We start from the raw sequence: 18,043 nt of genomic DNA on the forward strand, positions 1-18,043 counted from the left end.
TCATGTTCTATAAGTTAATCTCAGACTACATTCTTAGAAAAGAAGGCACTACCTAGAACCATAACGGTTCTTCAATTATCTTCGTAGGAGAACCCTCTGAAAATAAATATTTTTTGTTAGAAGTGAAACCCTTTCACCACTAAAAGGTTCTAAGTAGAACCTTTTTCACCACCCGAGGGTTCTACCTGAAACAAAAAAAGGGTTTTCCTATGGGGACAAACGAAGAACCCCTTTGCATGTAGTATCAAAATATCTATAAATGGGAATTATCTTCTTGGAGTTAAGTGTCAGTATCTGGGCACTAAACTCGCTGTTTTTGAGTTATAATCACTGTTTATATCAATTTCTACTCAGAACAGAGTAATAATACCCACCCAGTCCTGTAGATGAATACCTCTCTGAGTGGTTCTCCAGTGTCCCAGTCCTGTAGATGAATACCTCTCTGAGTGGTTCTCCAGTGTCCCAGTCCTGTAGATGAATACCTCTCTGAGTGGTTTTACAGTGTTTCTGTGTTTAATCTACATGCTATATCAGCTCTTACTGTTCTCTTCAGACTTGCTCATTCAAAACCTCTATTAGAGGCATTTTCACATTATCCCTGTAGGATCTGCTGGATCCTGGAGTGTTCAGAACATTAAAGCATGATGTGAAAACAAAAGATATCTTGCTTAAAGAAAAAAATAAGCAAACACATTCCCCCTTCCATATGTTTGGGGGAGACTCCCCAAACATATGAAAGAAGGTACTCTGGTCAGATGAGACAAAAATTGAGCTTTTTGGCCATCAAGGAAAACGCTATGTCTGGCGCAAACCCAACACCTCTCATCACCCCCGAGAACACCATCCCCACAGTGAAGCATGGTGGTGGCAGCATCATGCTGTGGGGATGTTTTTCATCGGCAGGGACTGGGAAACTGGTCAGAATTGAAGGAATGATGGATGGCGCTAAATACAGGGAAATTCTTGATGGAAACCTGTTTCAGTCTTCCAGAGATTTGAGACTGGGACGGGGGTTCACCTTCCAGCAGGTCAATGACCCTAAGCATACTGCTAAAGCAACACTTGAGTGGTTTAAGGGGAAACATTTAAATGTCTTGGAATGGCCTAGTCAAAGCCCAGACCTCAATCCAATTGAGAATCTGTGGTATGATTTAAAGATTGCTGTACACCAGCGGAACCCATCCAACTTGAAGGAGCTGGAGCAGTTTTGCCTTGAAGAATGGGCAAAAATCCCAGTGGCTAGATGTGCCAAGCTTATAGAGACATACCCCAAGAGACTTGCAGCTGTAATTGGTGCAAAAGGTTGCTCTACAAAGTATTGACTTTGGGGGGTTGAATAGTTATGCACGCTCAAGTTTTCTGTTTTTTGTCTTATTTCTTGTTTGTTTCACAATAAAAAATATTTTTCATCTTCAAAGTGGTAGGCATGTTGTGTAAATCAATTGATAGAAACCCCCAAAAAATAAATTTTAATTCCAGGTTGTAAGGCAACAAAATAGGAAAAATACCAAGGGGAGTGAATACTTTTGCAAACCACTTATATATATATATATATATATATACATTTATAATTAAAATTAATATGTTTTATTTAACTGATTGAACAAACGTTTTTTTTTAAACTTCTATTTGTGGTGTGGTTTTCATATCAGCCCTTTTGTGCTTCCAGCCTCACCTGAACACCATTTTTACCTGTTTATTTATCTGCAGTGTTTTGTCTTTCACTTCTTTTCTTTGGTGTGAATAAATAAAACCTAAAACCTAATTGAGCAATGTTTTCACTTGCAATGACTTGTTATGTTTAAACCGTGATTTAAACTGAGACTCAGTGATATGACATGTAAGGCTGTGTGTCTGCCTGATTTCATATATGGACCTGATTTCCATTCAGACTGCTTTGTCCAGCCAAGTGGCACTTTGTGGGATACATTGAATGTAATGGAGTTGAAGTTGTGTTCCCAGCTGTCCACAGGATGGCGCCAGAGCAGCATAACTGGACGGGTGAGACCTGAGTAATATACCAGGGAAATACACTATATATCAAATCAAATCAAATCAAATTGTATTGGCCACATGCGCCGAATACAACAGGTGCAGACATTACAGTGAAATGCTTAATTACAGCCCTTAACCAACAGTGCATTTATTTTTTTTTGAAAAAAAGTAAAATAAAACATCAACAAAAAAGTGTTGAGAAAAAAAGAGCAGAAGTAAAATAAAATAACAGTAGGGAGGCTATATATACAGGGGGGTACCGGTGCAGAGTCAATGTGCGGGGGCACCGGCTAGTTGAGGTAGTTGAAGTAATATGTACATGTGGGTAGAGTTAAAGTGACTATGCATAAATAATTAACATAATATACACAAGTATGTGGACACTCTTCAAATGAGTGGATTCTGCTATTTCAGACACACACTGGCCACACACACACACACACACTGGACACACACACACACTGGACACACACACTGGACACACACACACTGGACACACACACACACACACACTGACACACACACACACTGGACACATACACACACTGGACACACACACACTGGACACACACACACACTGGACACACACACACACACACACACACACACACACACACTGGACACACACACACTGGACACACACACACGGACACACACACACACACACACACTAGATTCACACACACACACACACTAGATTCACACACACACACACACACTGGACACACACACACACACACACTGGACACACACACACACATACTGAACACACACACACACTGGACACACAATGACACACACTGGAAACACAAACACACTTGATACACACACACTGTACACACTCACACACACACACTGAACACACACACACCAGTGTGTGTGAGTGTGTGTGTCCAGTGTGTGTGTGTCCAGTGTGTGTGTGTGTGTCCAGTGTGTGTGAGTGTGTGTGTGTGTAAGTGTGTATGTGTGTGTGTCCAGTGTGTGTGAGTGTGTGTGTCCAGTGTGTGTGTGTGTGTGTGTGTGTGTCCATTGTGTTTATGTGTGTCCTGTGTGTGTGTGTGTGTGTGTTCAGTGTGTGTGTGTGTCCAGTGTGTGTGTGTGTCCAGTGTGTATGTGTGTGGGTCCATGTGTGAGTGTGTGTGTATGTGTGTCCAGCGTATGTGTGTGTGTCCAGTGTGTGTGTCCAGTGTTTGTGTGTGTCCAGTGTGTGTGTCCAGTGTGTGTGTGTGTGTGTGTGTGTCTAGTGTGTGTGTCCAGTGTGTGTGTGTGTGTGTCCTGTGTGTGTGTCAGGTGTGTGTGTGTTTGTCCAGTGTGTGTGAGTGTGTGTGTCCAGTGTGTGTGTGTGTCCTGTGTGTGTGTGTGTGTGTGCCAGGTGTGTGTGTGTGTGTCCAGTGTGTGTGAGTGTGTGTGTCCAGTGTGTGTGTGTGTGTGTGTGTGTCCTGTGTGTGTGTGTGTGTCCAGTGTGTGTGTGTGTCCTGTGTGTGTGTGTGTGTGTGCCAGGTGTGTGTGTGTGTGTCCAGTGTGTGTGAGTGTGTGTGTCCAGTGTGTGTGTGTGTGTGTGTGTGTCCTGTGTGTGTGTGTGTGTCAGGTGTGTGTGTGTCCAGTGTGTATGTGTGTGTCCTGTGTGTGTTTCCAGTGTGTATGTGTGTGTGTCCAGTGTGTATGAGTGTGTGTCCAGTGTGTATGAGTGTGTCCTGTGTGTGTGTGTGTGTGTGTTTGTCCAGTGTGTGTGTGTGTGTGTGTGTGTGTGTTTGTGAGTGTGTGTGTGTGTGTGTGTATGTGTCCAGTGTGTGTGTCCAGTGTGTGTGTGTCCAGTGTGTGTGTGTGTGTCCAGTGTGTGTGTGTGTCCAGAGTGTGTGTGTGTCCATTGTGTGTGTGTGTGTCCAGTGTGTGGGTGTGTTTGTTCTGTGTGTGTCCAGTGTGTGTGTGTGTGTTCAGTGTGTGTGTGTCCTGTGTGTGTGTGTGTGTATCCAGTGTGTGTTTGTCCGGTGTGTGTGTGTTCAGTGTGTGTGTGTGAGTGTGTACAGTGTGTGTGTATCAAGTGTGTTTGTGTTTCCAGTGTGTGTCATTGTGTGTCCAGTGTGTGTGTGTGTTCAGTATGTGTGTGTGTGTGTCCAGTGTGTGTGTGTGTGTGTGTGTCCAGTGTGTGTGTGTGTGTGAATCTAGTGTGTGTGTGTGTGTGTGAATCTAGTGTGTGTGTGTGTGTGTGTGTGTGTCCAGTGTGTGTGTCCAGTGTGTGTGTGTGTCCAGTGTGTGTGTGTGTGTGTGTGTGTGTGTGTGTGTGTCCAGTGTGTGTGTGTGTCCAGTGTGTGTGTGTCCAGTGTGTGTATGTGTCCAGTGTGTGTGTGTGTTCCAGTGTGTGTGTGTGTGTGTGTGTCAGTGTGTGTGTGTCCAGTGTGTGTGTCCAGTGTGTGTGTGTGTCCAGTGTGTGTGTGTGTGTGTGGCCAGTGTGTGTGTGTGTCCAGTGTGTGTCTGTCCAGTGTGTGTGTGTGTGTCCAGTGTGTGTGTGTCCAGTGTGTGTGTCCAGTGTGTGTGTGTGTCCAGTGTATGTGTGTGTGTGGCCAGTGTGTGTGTGTGTCCAGTGTGTGTGTGTGTGTGTGTCAGTGTTACCATGGTTACTATTTACAGGGACACTGAGGAGTCAACATCATAAACCCTAAACCCTGGATAGAGGGGCTCAGTGAATGTGGAGTGGAATGTGTTCAGGTGGGTCAGTGTGTCAGAGGAGACTCTGTAGAAGGACAGAGTGCCGGCTGGCCAGTCCAGATACACTCCTACTCTGTGGGAGCTGGAGGAGGGACGTCTATGGTAGTGGACTTATTATTGTGCCTGGCAGAGTAACTGTTGTCAGAGCAGATCAGACTCCAGGACTTGTCATTGTATCCAATCCTACAACCCATTCCTCTCCTGCTGATTCCTTTATATACCACTCCTATAACAGCCCCTCCACTCCACTCTACCTCCCAGTAACAGCGCCCAGTCAGACCCTCTCTACACAGCACCTGACTATAGACCTCAAATCTCTCTGGGTGATCAGGATACGGCTGCTCCTCTCCCCTCCATGTCACCTTTCTGTTCTCCTCAGACAGAGAGAGGAATCTGTTTACTGTGTTTAGGTCCAGTGTGAGATCACAGACATCTGATGGATGAAACCAGACACAATATTAGAAATCATCATCATTCACATTAGAATGTTAACTCACTTTTCACTAATTCATTTAATGTAGATGTTTCTAGGTATCAAAAGGAGAAGTTAAGGTAACTTGAGATTTGTTCAATGATCATATGTTACACTGTATGGTAATATAAAACACACTTATTCCCATTAATTACACACACACACACTCACACACACCTGTATGCATGCATGAACACAAACACACATTTCTAAAGTAACACGAACACGCCACACACACACACACACAGACACACACATTGTCAAAGCAACTCTTTGTAAACTTTGGTGTCTCTGATTTCTGCTTCTGTAGAACTACAGCTGATATTTAATATGACCAAGTAAGTAATGATGGTGGTCTTTGACTTTGACTTCACTTGAATTAAGACTTATTCTTAGTCATATTCTTCACAGCAGTCAACACTCACATTTTCTAAGTCCAGGTTTCATTGTGTTCTCTCCACCATGTTCCACACTGTAGCGGTAAGCAGAAGAACAGACAGTCATTGAGGGATACACCTGAACTCTCACACACACACACACACACACACACACTGTCAGCATATAACTTTGTACAAGCTGTGGTAAGAATGTTTGTATGTGTGTGTGTCCAGTGTGTGTGTGTGTGTCCAGTTGCTTGTGTCCATTGTGTATGTGTGTGGGTCCATGTGTGAGTGTGTGTGTGTGTGCGTCCAGCGTATGTGTGTGTGTCCAGTGTGTGTGTCCAGTGTTTGTGTGTGTCCAGTGTGTGTGTCCAGTGTGTGTGTGTGTGTGTGTGTGTCTAGTGTGTGTGTCCAGTGTGTGTGTGTGTGTGTGTCCTGTGTGTGTGTCAGGTTTGTGTGTGTTTGTCCAGTGTGTGTGAGTGTGTGTGTCCAGTGTGTGTGTGTGTGTTTGTCCAGTGTGTGTGTGTGTCCTGTGTGTGTGTGTGTGTGTGTGTGTGTCAGGTGTGTGTGTGTGTGTCCAGTGTGTGTGAGTGTGTGTGTCCAGTGTGTGTGTGTGTGTCCTGTGTGTGTGTGTGTGTGTCAGGTGTGTGTGTGTGTCCAGTGTGTATGTGTGTGTCCTGTGTGTGTTTCCAGTGTGTATGTGTGTGTGTCCAGTGTGTATGAGTGTGTGTCCAGTGTGTATGAGTGTGTGTCATGTGTGTGTGTGTGTGTGTTTGTCCAGTGTGTGTGTGTGTGTGTGTGTGTGTGTATGTGTCCAGTGTGTGTGTCCAGTGTGTGTGTCCAGTGTGTGTGTGTTCAGTGTGTGTGTGTGTGTGTCCAGTGTGTGTGTGTGTCCAGAGTGTGTGTGTGTCCATTGTGTGTGTGTGTGTGTCCAGTGTGTGGGTGTGTTTGTCCTGTGTGTGTCCAGTGTGTGTGTGTGTGATCAGTGTTTGTGTGTCCTGTGTGTGTGTGTGTGTGTATCCAGTGTGTGTTTGTCCGGTGTGTGTGTGTTCAGTGTGTGTGTGTGAGTGTGTACAGTGTGTGTGTATCAAGTGTGTTTGTGTTTCCAGTGTGTGTCATTGTGTGTCCAGTGTGTGTGTGTGTTCAGTATGTGTGTGTGTGTGTCCAGTGTGTGTGTGTGTGTGTGTGTGTGTGTGTGTCCAGTGTTTGTGTGTGTCCAGTGTGTGTGTGTGTCCAGTGTGTGTGTGTGTGAATCTAGTGTGTGTGTGTGTGTCCAGTGTGTGTGTGTCCAGTGTGTGTGTGTGTCCAGTGTGTGTGTGTGTGTGTGTGTGTGTGTGTGTCCAGTGTGTGTGTGTGTCCAGTGTGTGTGTGTCCAGTGTGTGTATGTGTCCAGTGTGTGTGTGTGTGTGTCCAGTGTGTGTGTGTGTGTGTGTGTCCAGTGTGTGTGTGTCCAGTGTGTGTGTCCACTGTGTGTGTGTGTCCAGTGTGTGTGTGTGTGTGTGTGTGGCCAGTGTGTGTTTGTGTCCAGTGTGTGTGTGTCCAGTGTGTGTCTGTGTGTCCAGTGTGTGTGTGTCCAGTGTGTGTGTCCAGTGTGTGTGTGTGTCCAGTGTGTGTGTGTGTGTGGCCAGTGTGTGTGTGTGTCCAGTGTGTGTGTGTGTGTGTGTCAGTGTTACCATGGTTATTATTTACAGGGACACTGAGGAGTCATAACAAACCCAAAACCCTGGATAGAGGGGCTCAGTGAATGTGGAGTGGAATGTGTTCAGGTGGGTCAGTGTGTCAGAGGAGACTCTGTAGAAGGACAGAGTGCCGGCTGGCCAGTCCAGATACACTCCTACTCTGTGGGAGCTGGAGGAGGGGACGTCTATGGTAGTGGACTTATTATTGTGACAGGCAGAGTAACTGTTGTCAGAGCAGAACAGACTCCAGGACTTGTCATTCCATCCAATCCCAAAGTCATCACCCCATCCTCTCCTGCTGATTCCTTTATATGCCACTCCTATAACAGCCCCACTCCCACTCCACTCTACCTCCCAGTAACAGCGCCCAGTCAGACCCTCTCTACACAGCACCTGACCACAGTCCTCAAATCTCTCTGGGTGATCAGGATACGGCTGCTTCTCTCTCCTCTATGTCACCTTTCTGTTCTCCTCAGATCAGTTCTGATCATATGTTATACTGTATGGTAAAATAAAACACACTTATTCCCATTAATTACACACACACACACATTAAACACACACACATCCTGAACACACACACACACACACACACACACACACTGAACACACACAGACACAAACACACACATCCTGAACACACACACACACACACACAATGGATACACATACACTTTCTGAACACACACACACACACATTTCTAACTTAAGACGAACATGCCACACACAAACACAGACACACACATTGTCAAAGCAACTCTTTGTAAACTTTCCTGATTTGTGCTTCTGTAGAACTACAGCTGATATTTAATATGACCAAGTAAGTAATGATGGTGGTCTTTGACTTTGACTTCACTTGAATTAAGACTTATTCTTAGTCATATTCTTCACAGCAGTCAACACTCACATTTTCTAAGTCCAGGTTTCATTGTGTTCTCTCCACCATGTTCCACACTGTAGCGGTAAGCAGAAGAACAGACAGTCATTGAGGGAAACACCTGAACTCACACACACACACACACACACACTGGACACACACACTGGACACACACACACACACACAGTCAGCATATAACTTTGTCCAAGCGGTGGTAAGAATGCTTGTCTGTGTGTGTGTCCAGTGTGTGTGTGTGTGTCCAGTACGTGTGTGTGTGTGTCGAGTGTGTGTGTGTGTGTGTGTCTAGTCTGTGTGTGACTTGTGTGTGTGTGTGTTTGTCGAGTGTCCAGTGTGTGTGTGTGTGTCTGTGTGTGTGTGTGTCCAGTGTGTGTGTGTGTGTCCAGTGTGTGTGTGTGTGTCCAGTATGTGTGTGTGTGTCCAGTGAGGTGTGTGTGTGTGTGTGTGTCTGTGTGTCCAGTGCCTGTGTGTGTGTCCTGTGTGTGTGTGTGTCCTGTGTGTCCACTGTGTGTTTCCAGTTTGTGTGTTTGTGTCCAGTTTGTGTGTGTGTCCAGTGTGTGTGTGTATGTCCAGTGTGTGTGTGTGTGTGTCTTGTGTGTGTGTGTGTGTGTGTGTGTGTGTCTTGTGTGTGTGTGTGTGTGTGTTTCTCTGTGTGTGTGTGTCCAGTGTGTGTGTGACCTGTGTGTGTGTGTGTCCTGTGTGTGTCCAGTGTGTGTCCAGGTGTGTGTGTGTGTGTGTGTGTGTGTGTGTGTGTGTGTGTCTCTGGTGTGTGTGTATGTGTGTGTGTGTGTGTGTGCAGTGTGTGTGTGCAGTGTGTGTCCAGTGTGTGTGTCTAGTGTGTGAGTGTGTCCTGTGTGTGTGTCCAGTGTGTTTGTGTGTGTGTCCAGTGTGTGTGTGTGTCCAGTGTGTGTGTGTGTGTGTTTGTGTTTCCACAAACTGAACACACACTCACCCTGGACACACACGCACTTGACACACACACTAGACACAAACACACACACACACACACACACACCGGACAAACACACATATACACACACACTGGACACACACACACATACACACTGGACACACACACACACACATACTGGACACACACACACACACACACACACTGGACACACACACACACAGGACACAAACACGACACACACACTGGACACACACACTGCACACACACACACACACACACTGGACACACACACTGGACACACACACATACACACAGGATACACACACACACACACACCGGACACACACACATACACACACTGGACACACACACACACAGGACACACACACACACACACACACACACACACACACACACACACACACACACACACACACACACACACACACACACACACACACACAAACCACTGGATCCACAGCAACTCAAAAGCTTTTTCTGGGAGTGTGAGTGAGGAAGGATCTTTGGGTTCTCTGCCTCTCCTAGCAGCCTGTCATTCATCACTCAAGCTGTTTGCTAACTCTGCTTCATGCGTTGCCAAAATAAGTAGCTCTGTTTGTGCTCAGACAATCCTACATTTCACACATACACACACGCACACCATTCACCTGCACTGCACAGGCCCCAGAAGCACTGAGAATACTGGGCCTCAATTGGCTCTCAGTCACTGCAGCAAATAGCTATCGCCATAATGAAAGGTTTTTAATACGAGTAGCTGTTTTCCCCTGATGTGTCTTTGTCAAACTGTGGAAGTTTATTTAGTGGTGAAAGTCATTCTCAATCATTTTAGCGTTCAACTGTCTCGGTAATTACGAGGTTCAATGCAGCGAAGGGGTATTTTGGAACCCTCCATTATATGGTGTGCAAGGACTGAACACTCGTTGGTGCAACACAGAATGTACCGAGATAGAAGGAGAGATTGTGGGTGTCTTTATGCCAACAAAGTGTGATTCCAGAGTTTCTACAGTGTTAAGTACCCTTAGTTATGTTATTTTAAGGACCTATCTTGTGCCTCCTCGCCACAGCGCTACCGTGTCCTCAAGCAACTCAGCGAGAAGAAGCTGAAGGGTTTTTAAAGTGGACAACTTAAACGAAAACCATTCTCTTTTTTCATGAGTGTTCCAGAAGACAGACCTTCACTGCCAGGACAAATAGTGATGTTGTTTCCAAACCAAACTTCAAGGTCTTTAAGTGAGTGTGTGTGTGTGTGGGGGGGGGGGTCGGTCACATATTAACAGAGCTCTCTGCCTAAGCTTCCTCACGGCACCATGACAACCAATACTTACAAAGTAATCCTTATTTTGAATATTTTTGAAATAGACCAAATTACTTTTGGGCTGAGAATATAAGACTTATAACTCTGAGAGAGCATCCAAGGGCTAGAATGATGTATATAGAATGTATGACAAACAATAATTTTTAAATATAATTCTAAAATCTTCAGAATTCTGAGATTTTTTTCCATAATACAGAATTCAAGCCAACATTCCAATCTCATTATGACTCAACAATTAAGCTAGGCTACAACCATATAATTTGGAATTAGAACTTGGCTACAACAAGTTCCAAACCAAAGAAAACAACCAGCATATCCATTCACCACACCATAACTACTCAAGTGTATATCTTTTTAAATCTTCATAAGTGGACAGACATCGCGGAGGAGAGGTGAGTTAGAACATAATAATGTGTAAAAGTGTTTGACTTCTAAGGAAATCAGTGAAGGTAGGCCTACTTATTACCATTTAATAAATTATACCAGTTAGCCTGAAGGTAACTGAAGTTGGAAAACTGGCATGGCCAGACAGTTTTAAGAAAATGACATGGAAAAGATTCACACAAAATAAGAAAAAATAAGGAATACATGTTTCTCCATACATATTGATGCAGAGAGAAGTCATTGAGATGGAGAAAGAGATGACTGAAAGTGAGGAGATGGAGAAAGGCAACAAGATGAGGGGGGAACGAGAGATAGAAAGACAAAGAGAAATGGAGGGGCTGCTGAGAATGAGAAAGGAGATTGAGACTTGTAACAAGGTAGACCACTACCGGTGGAAGCTGCAGAGAGAGGTGTTGGAGGAAGTCAACAAGGTGAGGGTGGAACCAGAGCAAGAAAGAGAAAGGCTAATTGAAGAGTTGCTGAGACAGATAAGGGAGACTGAGGCTTCTATTGAGGTAAACTGCTACCAATGGAAGCTGGAGAGAGAGTTGTTTGAGAAACAGAGAGAAAGTGCAGTGTCAGACAGAAAAAATATGGAGCTCAAGATGGCAAAGCTGAAGGTGCAGAACATACTGCACTTGGCCAAGATAGGGAAGTTGACCGTGAAGAACACGAGGCTGTCAGCTGAGAATGAAAGGCAGCAAGAGGTGATGGACAAACAGAGAGAAAGCGCAGCGACCGACACACAAACAATGGTGGACAAGATATCAAAGGTGAAGATGTCCTTGGCCAAGTTATGGAAGGTGACAGTGGAGAACAAGAAGAGACTGTTAGCTGAGAATGAAAGGGTGGGGAAGGAGAGGGTGAGAGAGAGGAATGGATGGAACCTCATAAGAAATGGTTTGGAGACAGCTTTGGCCAAAGCAGACCAGGAGAGGAATCAGACCTAGTAGCCTGGAAGGAGGACAGGGGGAGATGGGCCAAGGCCAAGGCTGGCCTACGAAGCCTCTTGGATCAACGGGGGGAAAGATGGATGAAGGAGAAGGAGGAGATTAAGAGGAGGAGCACGCAGGCAGCAGAGGAGTGGATAATTGAGCTGAGAGAGAAGGAGAGAGCGATAGAGGCTCTGGAAAGAGAAAAGATGAGGATTCTGTGCCTGAATGGACAAGAGAAGAAAGGATGGGAGATGGAAAAGAGAGAGATGGAGAAGGAGAACTGGAAGATTACAGAGGAGCGGGAGAGAAAGAGTAGTGAAATTGAGAAAATGCAAAGGGACAAAGAGAAATGGGCAATAGAGAAGAGGGATGTGGTGGAGAGGATGAAGGAGGCGTACATAAAGCTGTACCAGATGCAGACTGTCCTGAGGTTCAGAGAGCAAGAGCAGGCACAGGTACAGTACTCCATTTAACCAGTCACAGTTCAGGGAGGTCATAAGTCACCTCCTAATGGTTATACTATCAGATTCAACAGATTAAGTTGACTGCATGCTAGAGAAGGAGTAATAATAATATTTCAGATCACTGACCAACATGTATGGACTTTCTCTTTCAGATGGAAACTAAATGCGCCCAGAGAGTCAGGGCAAAGCAGGAGAAAAAGGAGAGGAAAGAAAGAGACTTGTTGGAGAAGAACAAAGTAAAAGAACTGCTCAGAGCTAGAAAAGCAGAGAGTAAGGAAGAAGTGAGGAAGAATAAGGAGAGGGTGAAAGCCCACCTGGACGAGGTGGCAAGGAACTATAACGAAAAGAAACAGAGGGAGAAAGAAAGAGAAAAGCTGTTGAAAAAGGCATATGGTAAAGAAAATCACATGGTGTACATCCCAGACCTCATACTGAAGAAGATGTAAGAACACAACGCATATGGAAGAGTAAATATTATCAGCTAGCATTGGTCAAAAGTTCATTTCTATCTTCTTTCATTTAGTGGAATACTTCATCAATAAAATAATTTGAGCATTTATTTGTCAGCATTCATTCCCATATGGAAGAAAGAACACACAAAATATGAGAAAAGTATAAGATGTGGATTAAAGGTTGATGTGGTTACTGGATAATGCAATGTGAAGGGCTAGATTCTATCAAATCGGAGGTGGAACTGCGTTAGAGATGGCAAATCCACAAGCAGCTCCTTGCATTAGCTTATCGCGTACACTGCCATTGGATGCAACGAGAGAGAGAGAGAGAGAGAGGCATCAACAGAATACCCTTAGGTGCATGAATGCCTAGTGTGTTTATGTATACGTGTGTGTCAGAGGAGGCTGGTGGGAGGAGGTATAGGAGGACAGGCTCATTGTAATGGCTGGAATGGAATAAATGGAAGAGTTTCCATATGTTTGATGTGTTTGATACCGTTCCATTTATTCCATTCCAGCCATTCCAATATGCCCATCCTCCTATAGCTCCTCCTACCAGCCTCCTCTGGTGTGTGTGTGTATGTGTCAGTGGTACACGCCTCCGATGAGCAACACTGCTCTTACCCCCTCATCCCCCATCAGTGGCTGTCTCCTGCCCCCTCTCCTCCATCCCTCTCTGGCCCACTCTCCTGGCCCCTCTCCTCCATCCCTCTCTGGCCACCTCTCCTGCTCCCACTCCTCCATCCCTCTCCTCCATCCCTCTCTGGCCTATTCTCCTGCCCCCTCTCCTCCATCCCTCTCTGGCCCACTCTCCTGCCCCCTCTCATCCATCCCTCTCTGGACACCTCTCTGGCCACCTCTCCTGCTCCCACTCCTCCATCAATTATTACACTGAGTCTGGCCTTGACCTGGGCCTCCCGGTACCTCTCTGTCATCTCACCAGTTTGTAGTGGCAAATACAAAAAGTTATTGATGCCACTTACTAGTGACCTGGGGATAATTCCATTGCACACAATCCAATAAAAGAGAGAAATCCAATAATTTTGGTCAATTTATTTTCGATATTTTCTTAAATCATTGTCACTAACAGAAAGAGTACGATATGAAACGGTTGAAAATTGTCTGTGCTCTCAGGCACACTAGTTCCCACCCACACAATTTTAATTTATTTTTTATTTTACCCTTATTTTACCAGGTAAGTTGACTGAGAACACATTCTAATTTACAGCAACGACTTGGGGAATAGTTACATGGGAGAGGAGGCGGGATGAATGAGCCAATTGGAAGCAGGGGATGTGGTCCTCTGTAGCTCAGCTGGTAGAGCACGGCGCTTGTAACGCCAAGGTAGTGGGTTCGATCCCCGGGACCACCCATACACAAAAAAATTTATGCACGCATGACTGTAAGTCGCTTTGGATAAAAGCGTCTGCTAAATGGCATATTATTATTATTAATATTAATTAGGTGTCCATGATTGTATGAGGATCCAGATTGGGAATTTAGCCAGGACACCGGGGTTAACACCCCTACTCTTACAATAAGTGCCATGGGATCTTTAGTGACCACAGAGAGTCAGGACACCCATTTAACATCCCATCCGAAAGACGCCACCCTACACAGGGCAATGTCCCCAATCACTGCCCTGGGGCATTGCGATATTTTATTTTAGACCAGAGGAAAAATGCCGGCACTTGCAGTCTAGGTAGGGCTTCATGTGCGAGATCTCTAATAGCGTCATTCTAGTGGAATCCAGAAAGAACAAAACCCTGTCCTCAAACATTTACATTTTATGTATTTAGTCTTCATAATCATCGTCCTTCATCAATTGTGTCTTTTTATTTTTATTTTTGCAAATTTAAAAGACCTAGCTAGCTAAAAGACAAAGTCAACCGGTTCCTTTAAAAATTGCAGCTAATTTTCTCATTCACCTGGCAGCCTTTTATATATTCAATGGGGGGGAAATGTAAATCAGCGGGGCAGTCAGGTGCTAAACAGGTAAATATAGGGATTAAATCAATAGAACACAAACATGATGAATAGCTCCTACAACCCCCTATTCTCTATATAATGCACTGGTCAAAAGTAGTTCAATGTGAATAGGGTGCCACGTGCTCCGTCATCTCGCTGAGTCTGGCCTTGGACTCCCCGGTACCTCTGTCATCTTACCTGTTTGAAGAAGCCATTCGTAGTAGTTACCGTCTGACCATTTTCAACAGTGCAGCTTTGCTAAGGACTGATCTGAAGTCATGGTCCATATGGAAGTAGATTCTCCCAGGGCTTGCCAGGAATTGTGGCCAGGTATTTCCTCACTCCTCGGCACATTGCACCGATTAAAGAAGAAAGTTGTCCACTGAAAATGTATCTTCTAAAACTCGCTTTTACGCCACAAGCTTGAGTGATGGGGTTCACTTCCAAAAAGGCATTTCCTATATAGCCATACTATAATTTAAAGGCAGACATCAGCGGGCAAACAATTATTTAAGATGAATTCAAATTGAAGGATGATTTAAGCGACGAGGGATAGAAGTTGGAAAACCTCATGATGTCATCACGTCAGACATCACTCTTAACTCTTCCGAGTCGGCGAACGCTTCGGCGCGTTCAAATCGCGGGCCGGCTTTAGGACCGCGCAGCATCCAAACCAAGTGACGCAGAGGGCTGCCGTCGATTTCATGCAGAAATGGAGACCCGAAGCTACGTTTTGAGTGTTTGTTTCATGTAAATACACCAACTAAAACCAAAGTTATGATAATTTCAATTCCATGAAAAAAGTGCGTCAAAATATGCGCTCTTTTATGAGCGCTTTGCATTTATTATAATAACTTTGTCGTCTTTTGTGATAAAAAGGAACGGAAAAAAACGTGTGCTTGTGCTAACCCGGTTCTTCAGGATGCACACGAGTATATAAACATTCATTCCCATGACAACTAGCCATTGCGAAAGAACGAACGAGAGGAATTAGTTCAGTTCATGAGTAGTTTTGGAGAGTTTTTCACGAGTTAGTATTTCAATTGTTAGTATTTCAAGAGTTTTATTGTCAGCAGTATCGTTTTTGTGAAGCAATATGAGGCGCACACTTCACGTTGAACAAGCCGTCGACTTGTTATTCCAAATGAGCGATGAAGAAACTTTGGAAAGTTCGTCGTCAGACAATGAGAGTGGCCAGGATGACTTCGAGGACCCTGATTTTGTTGCTGAAAACGTGAGGTAAGAAGACAAACATTTTTCTAAAATGAATTTGTTTTATTGCTTTCGTTTATCTTACTATAGTATTCTATTCTACTTCACTGTAGTGCAAATGCCAATGAACATCTTGAACTTTGAATAATCTTGAATCCGTTTACCTGTTTTGTATAGTGACGACGACGACGACGAGCAGCCTGGGCCATCAACAGCCCCCACCCCCACAACAAGCCGACGGAGGCCATCACAGAGGGGGCGTGGAAGGAAGGATCAGGCCAAGACCAGGTCAAGATCTCCAGCCCAGTCAGCAGCACAGCCAGAACAGAGCTCTGAGCCATGGAAAACAGAGACTGATCCTGACACTGCCCCACAAGCCAGTAGGTTCATGCCCCGCAGACCACCAGGAGCCCAGGTGGATTTGCATTCAGGGCACACACCAAAGGACCTCTTCCTGCTCTACTTCGCCGCAGATACAATGAGGACAATCTGCAGAAACACCAACAAACAGGCAGCAAGAAATCAGCAGAAGGGGAGCAAATATCAGTGGACTGACGTTGATGTGGAGGAACTGCACAGATTTCTGGGTCTCCTCATCTACACCTCATTGGTGACTCTGCCTAGTATCCAGGACTACTGGAAACAAAGCCACATATTGTCTGTTTCATTGCCAGCGAAGGTCATGCCAAGAGACAGATTCCGGTCCATCTCATGGAACATCCACCTAAGTGATCCAGAGGAGGATGTCATAAATGACCAGCGCAAAGGTACACCCCAGCATGACAAACTGTTCAGGGTCAAACCTCTGATGGACGACATTCGCACTGCCTGCCAGGCTCATTACCATCCTAAGAAGGAACTGTCAGTCGACGAGAGGATGGTGGCTACAAAAGCCAAAACTGGCATGACCCAGTACATGAAGGACAAGCCTAACAAATGGGGGATCAAGCTCTTTGTGTTGGCAGAGTCTAACAATGGCTACACTCTAAACTTCAACGTGTATGTTGGGAAAGCACACACACCCAGCGTGCATGGACTTTCATATGATGCTGTTATGGACCTCATTCAGCCATCACATCTTGGTACAGGATACCATATTTATATGGAAAATTTCTACACCAGCCCAAAACTGTTCCTGAGTTTGGGAAGTATGAAGTTTGGAGCCTGTGGGACCTACAGAAGCAACAGAAAAGGGTGTCCTAGTGGCAGAGAAAATGCCCTCACCAGCAAATCGAAGAGGGGGTCTGTGAGATGGATCAGAGAGGATCGCCTGGTCTTTGTGAAGTGGATGGATACGCGGGAGGTGTCGGTGTGCTCCACAATCCACCCAGCGTTTTCGGGCGAGACAATCAAGAGGAAGGTGAAGGAAGGACCTGGACGCTGGGTAGCAAAAGACATTCCCTGCCCTACCCCCATCATGGCCTACAATAAGTACATGGGAGGGGTTGACCTGTCAGACCAGCTTCTCCAGTATTACTCAACCCATCGCAGAACTGCTCGCTGGTACCGTACCCTCTTCCTGCATTTTTTGGACATGGGAACAACAAATGCATACATCCTGCACTGTGACATCAGTGCGACCCAACAGGTCACACCCATGACGCACAAGAACTTTGTGGCAGAACTTGTGGCCCAGCTGTGCGGAGTGACCCAGACAGGGGTTCCACTTCAAAAAAGCACCAGCCATGTTTCTGTGGCCATTGCCAATGTTGCAGAGGCCAAAGACAAAGCCACAGCAGGCCGCAGGGTTTGTCAACGCTGTAAACAAGTTGACAAGAAGAGGTTTGTCACACCATGGAAGTGCAAGGCCTGTGATGTGGCTCTCTGTGTCATTGTGGACAGGAACTGTTTTGAAGAGTGGCACAAATAGGGTAAAGGCCAGTGGCTATACCTACTTTTTTTGTAAATAGTTGTGTATTGCTTGTATATATCTCAAGAATACTTTTATATGTTCATATTTGCACTTTGTGGTTCAATTTGAAGCTTTTTTTTTCATTTTGGACAGAAACTGTTTTGAGGAGTGGCACAAAAAGGTTTAGGGTTAGAATAGAAGAAAAACGCCAGTGGTTATACCTACTTTTTATTGTAAATAGTTATTTATTGCTTGTATATATCACCAAAATACTTTTATATGTTCATATTTGCACCTTGTGGTTCAATTTGAAGCTTTTTAAATGCTTGGTTCACCATGTTTGAGGGTTTTACAATAAAAAAACCATCTTTTTTCTAAACGGACTTTGTGTTTTCTGTGT

The 18,043-nt window shown here is 45.0% G+C and overlaps 1 protein-coding gene across 1 annotated transcript; it reads left to right on the forward strand.

The window, feature by feature from the left end:
• Nucleotides 1-15,184: 15,184 nt before the first annotated feature.
• On the forward strand, nt 15,185-17,661 carry LOC123486997 (piggyBac transposable element-derived protein 4-like). Its single transcript, XM_045218183.1, has 2 exons — nt 15,185-15,818; nt 15,969-17,661. The coding sequence occupies exons 1-2, from the start codon at nt 15,676-15,678 to the stop codon at nt 17,659-17,661; spliced, it is 1,836 nt and encodes a 611-aa protein (XP_045074118.1). The 5' UTR covers nt 15,185-15,675.
• The last annotated feature ends 382 nt before the right edge of the window (nt 17,662-18,043 follow it).

This window comes from Coregonus clupeaformis, unplaced genomic scaffold, assembly GCF_020615455.1.
Source record: "Coregonus clupeaformis isolate EN_2021a unplaced genomic scaffold, ASM2061545v1 scaf1422, whole genome shotgun sequence".
In the NCBI taxonomy this organism is placed as follows: domain Eukaryota; kingdom Metazoa; phylum Chordata; class Actinopteri; order Salmoniformes; family Salmonidae; genus Coregonus; species Coregonus clupeaformis.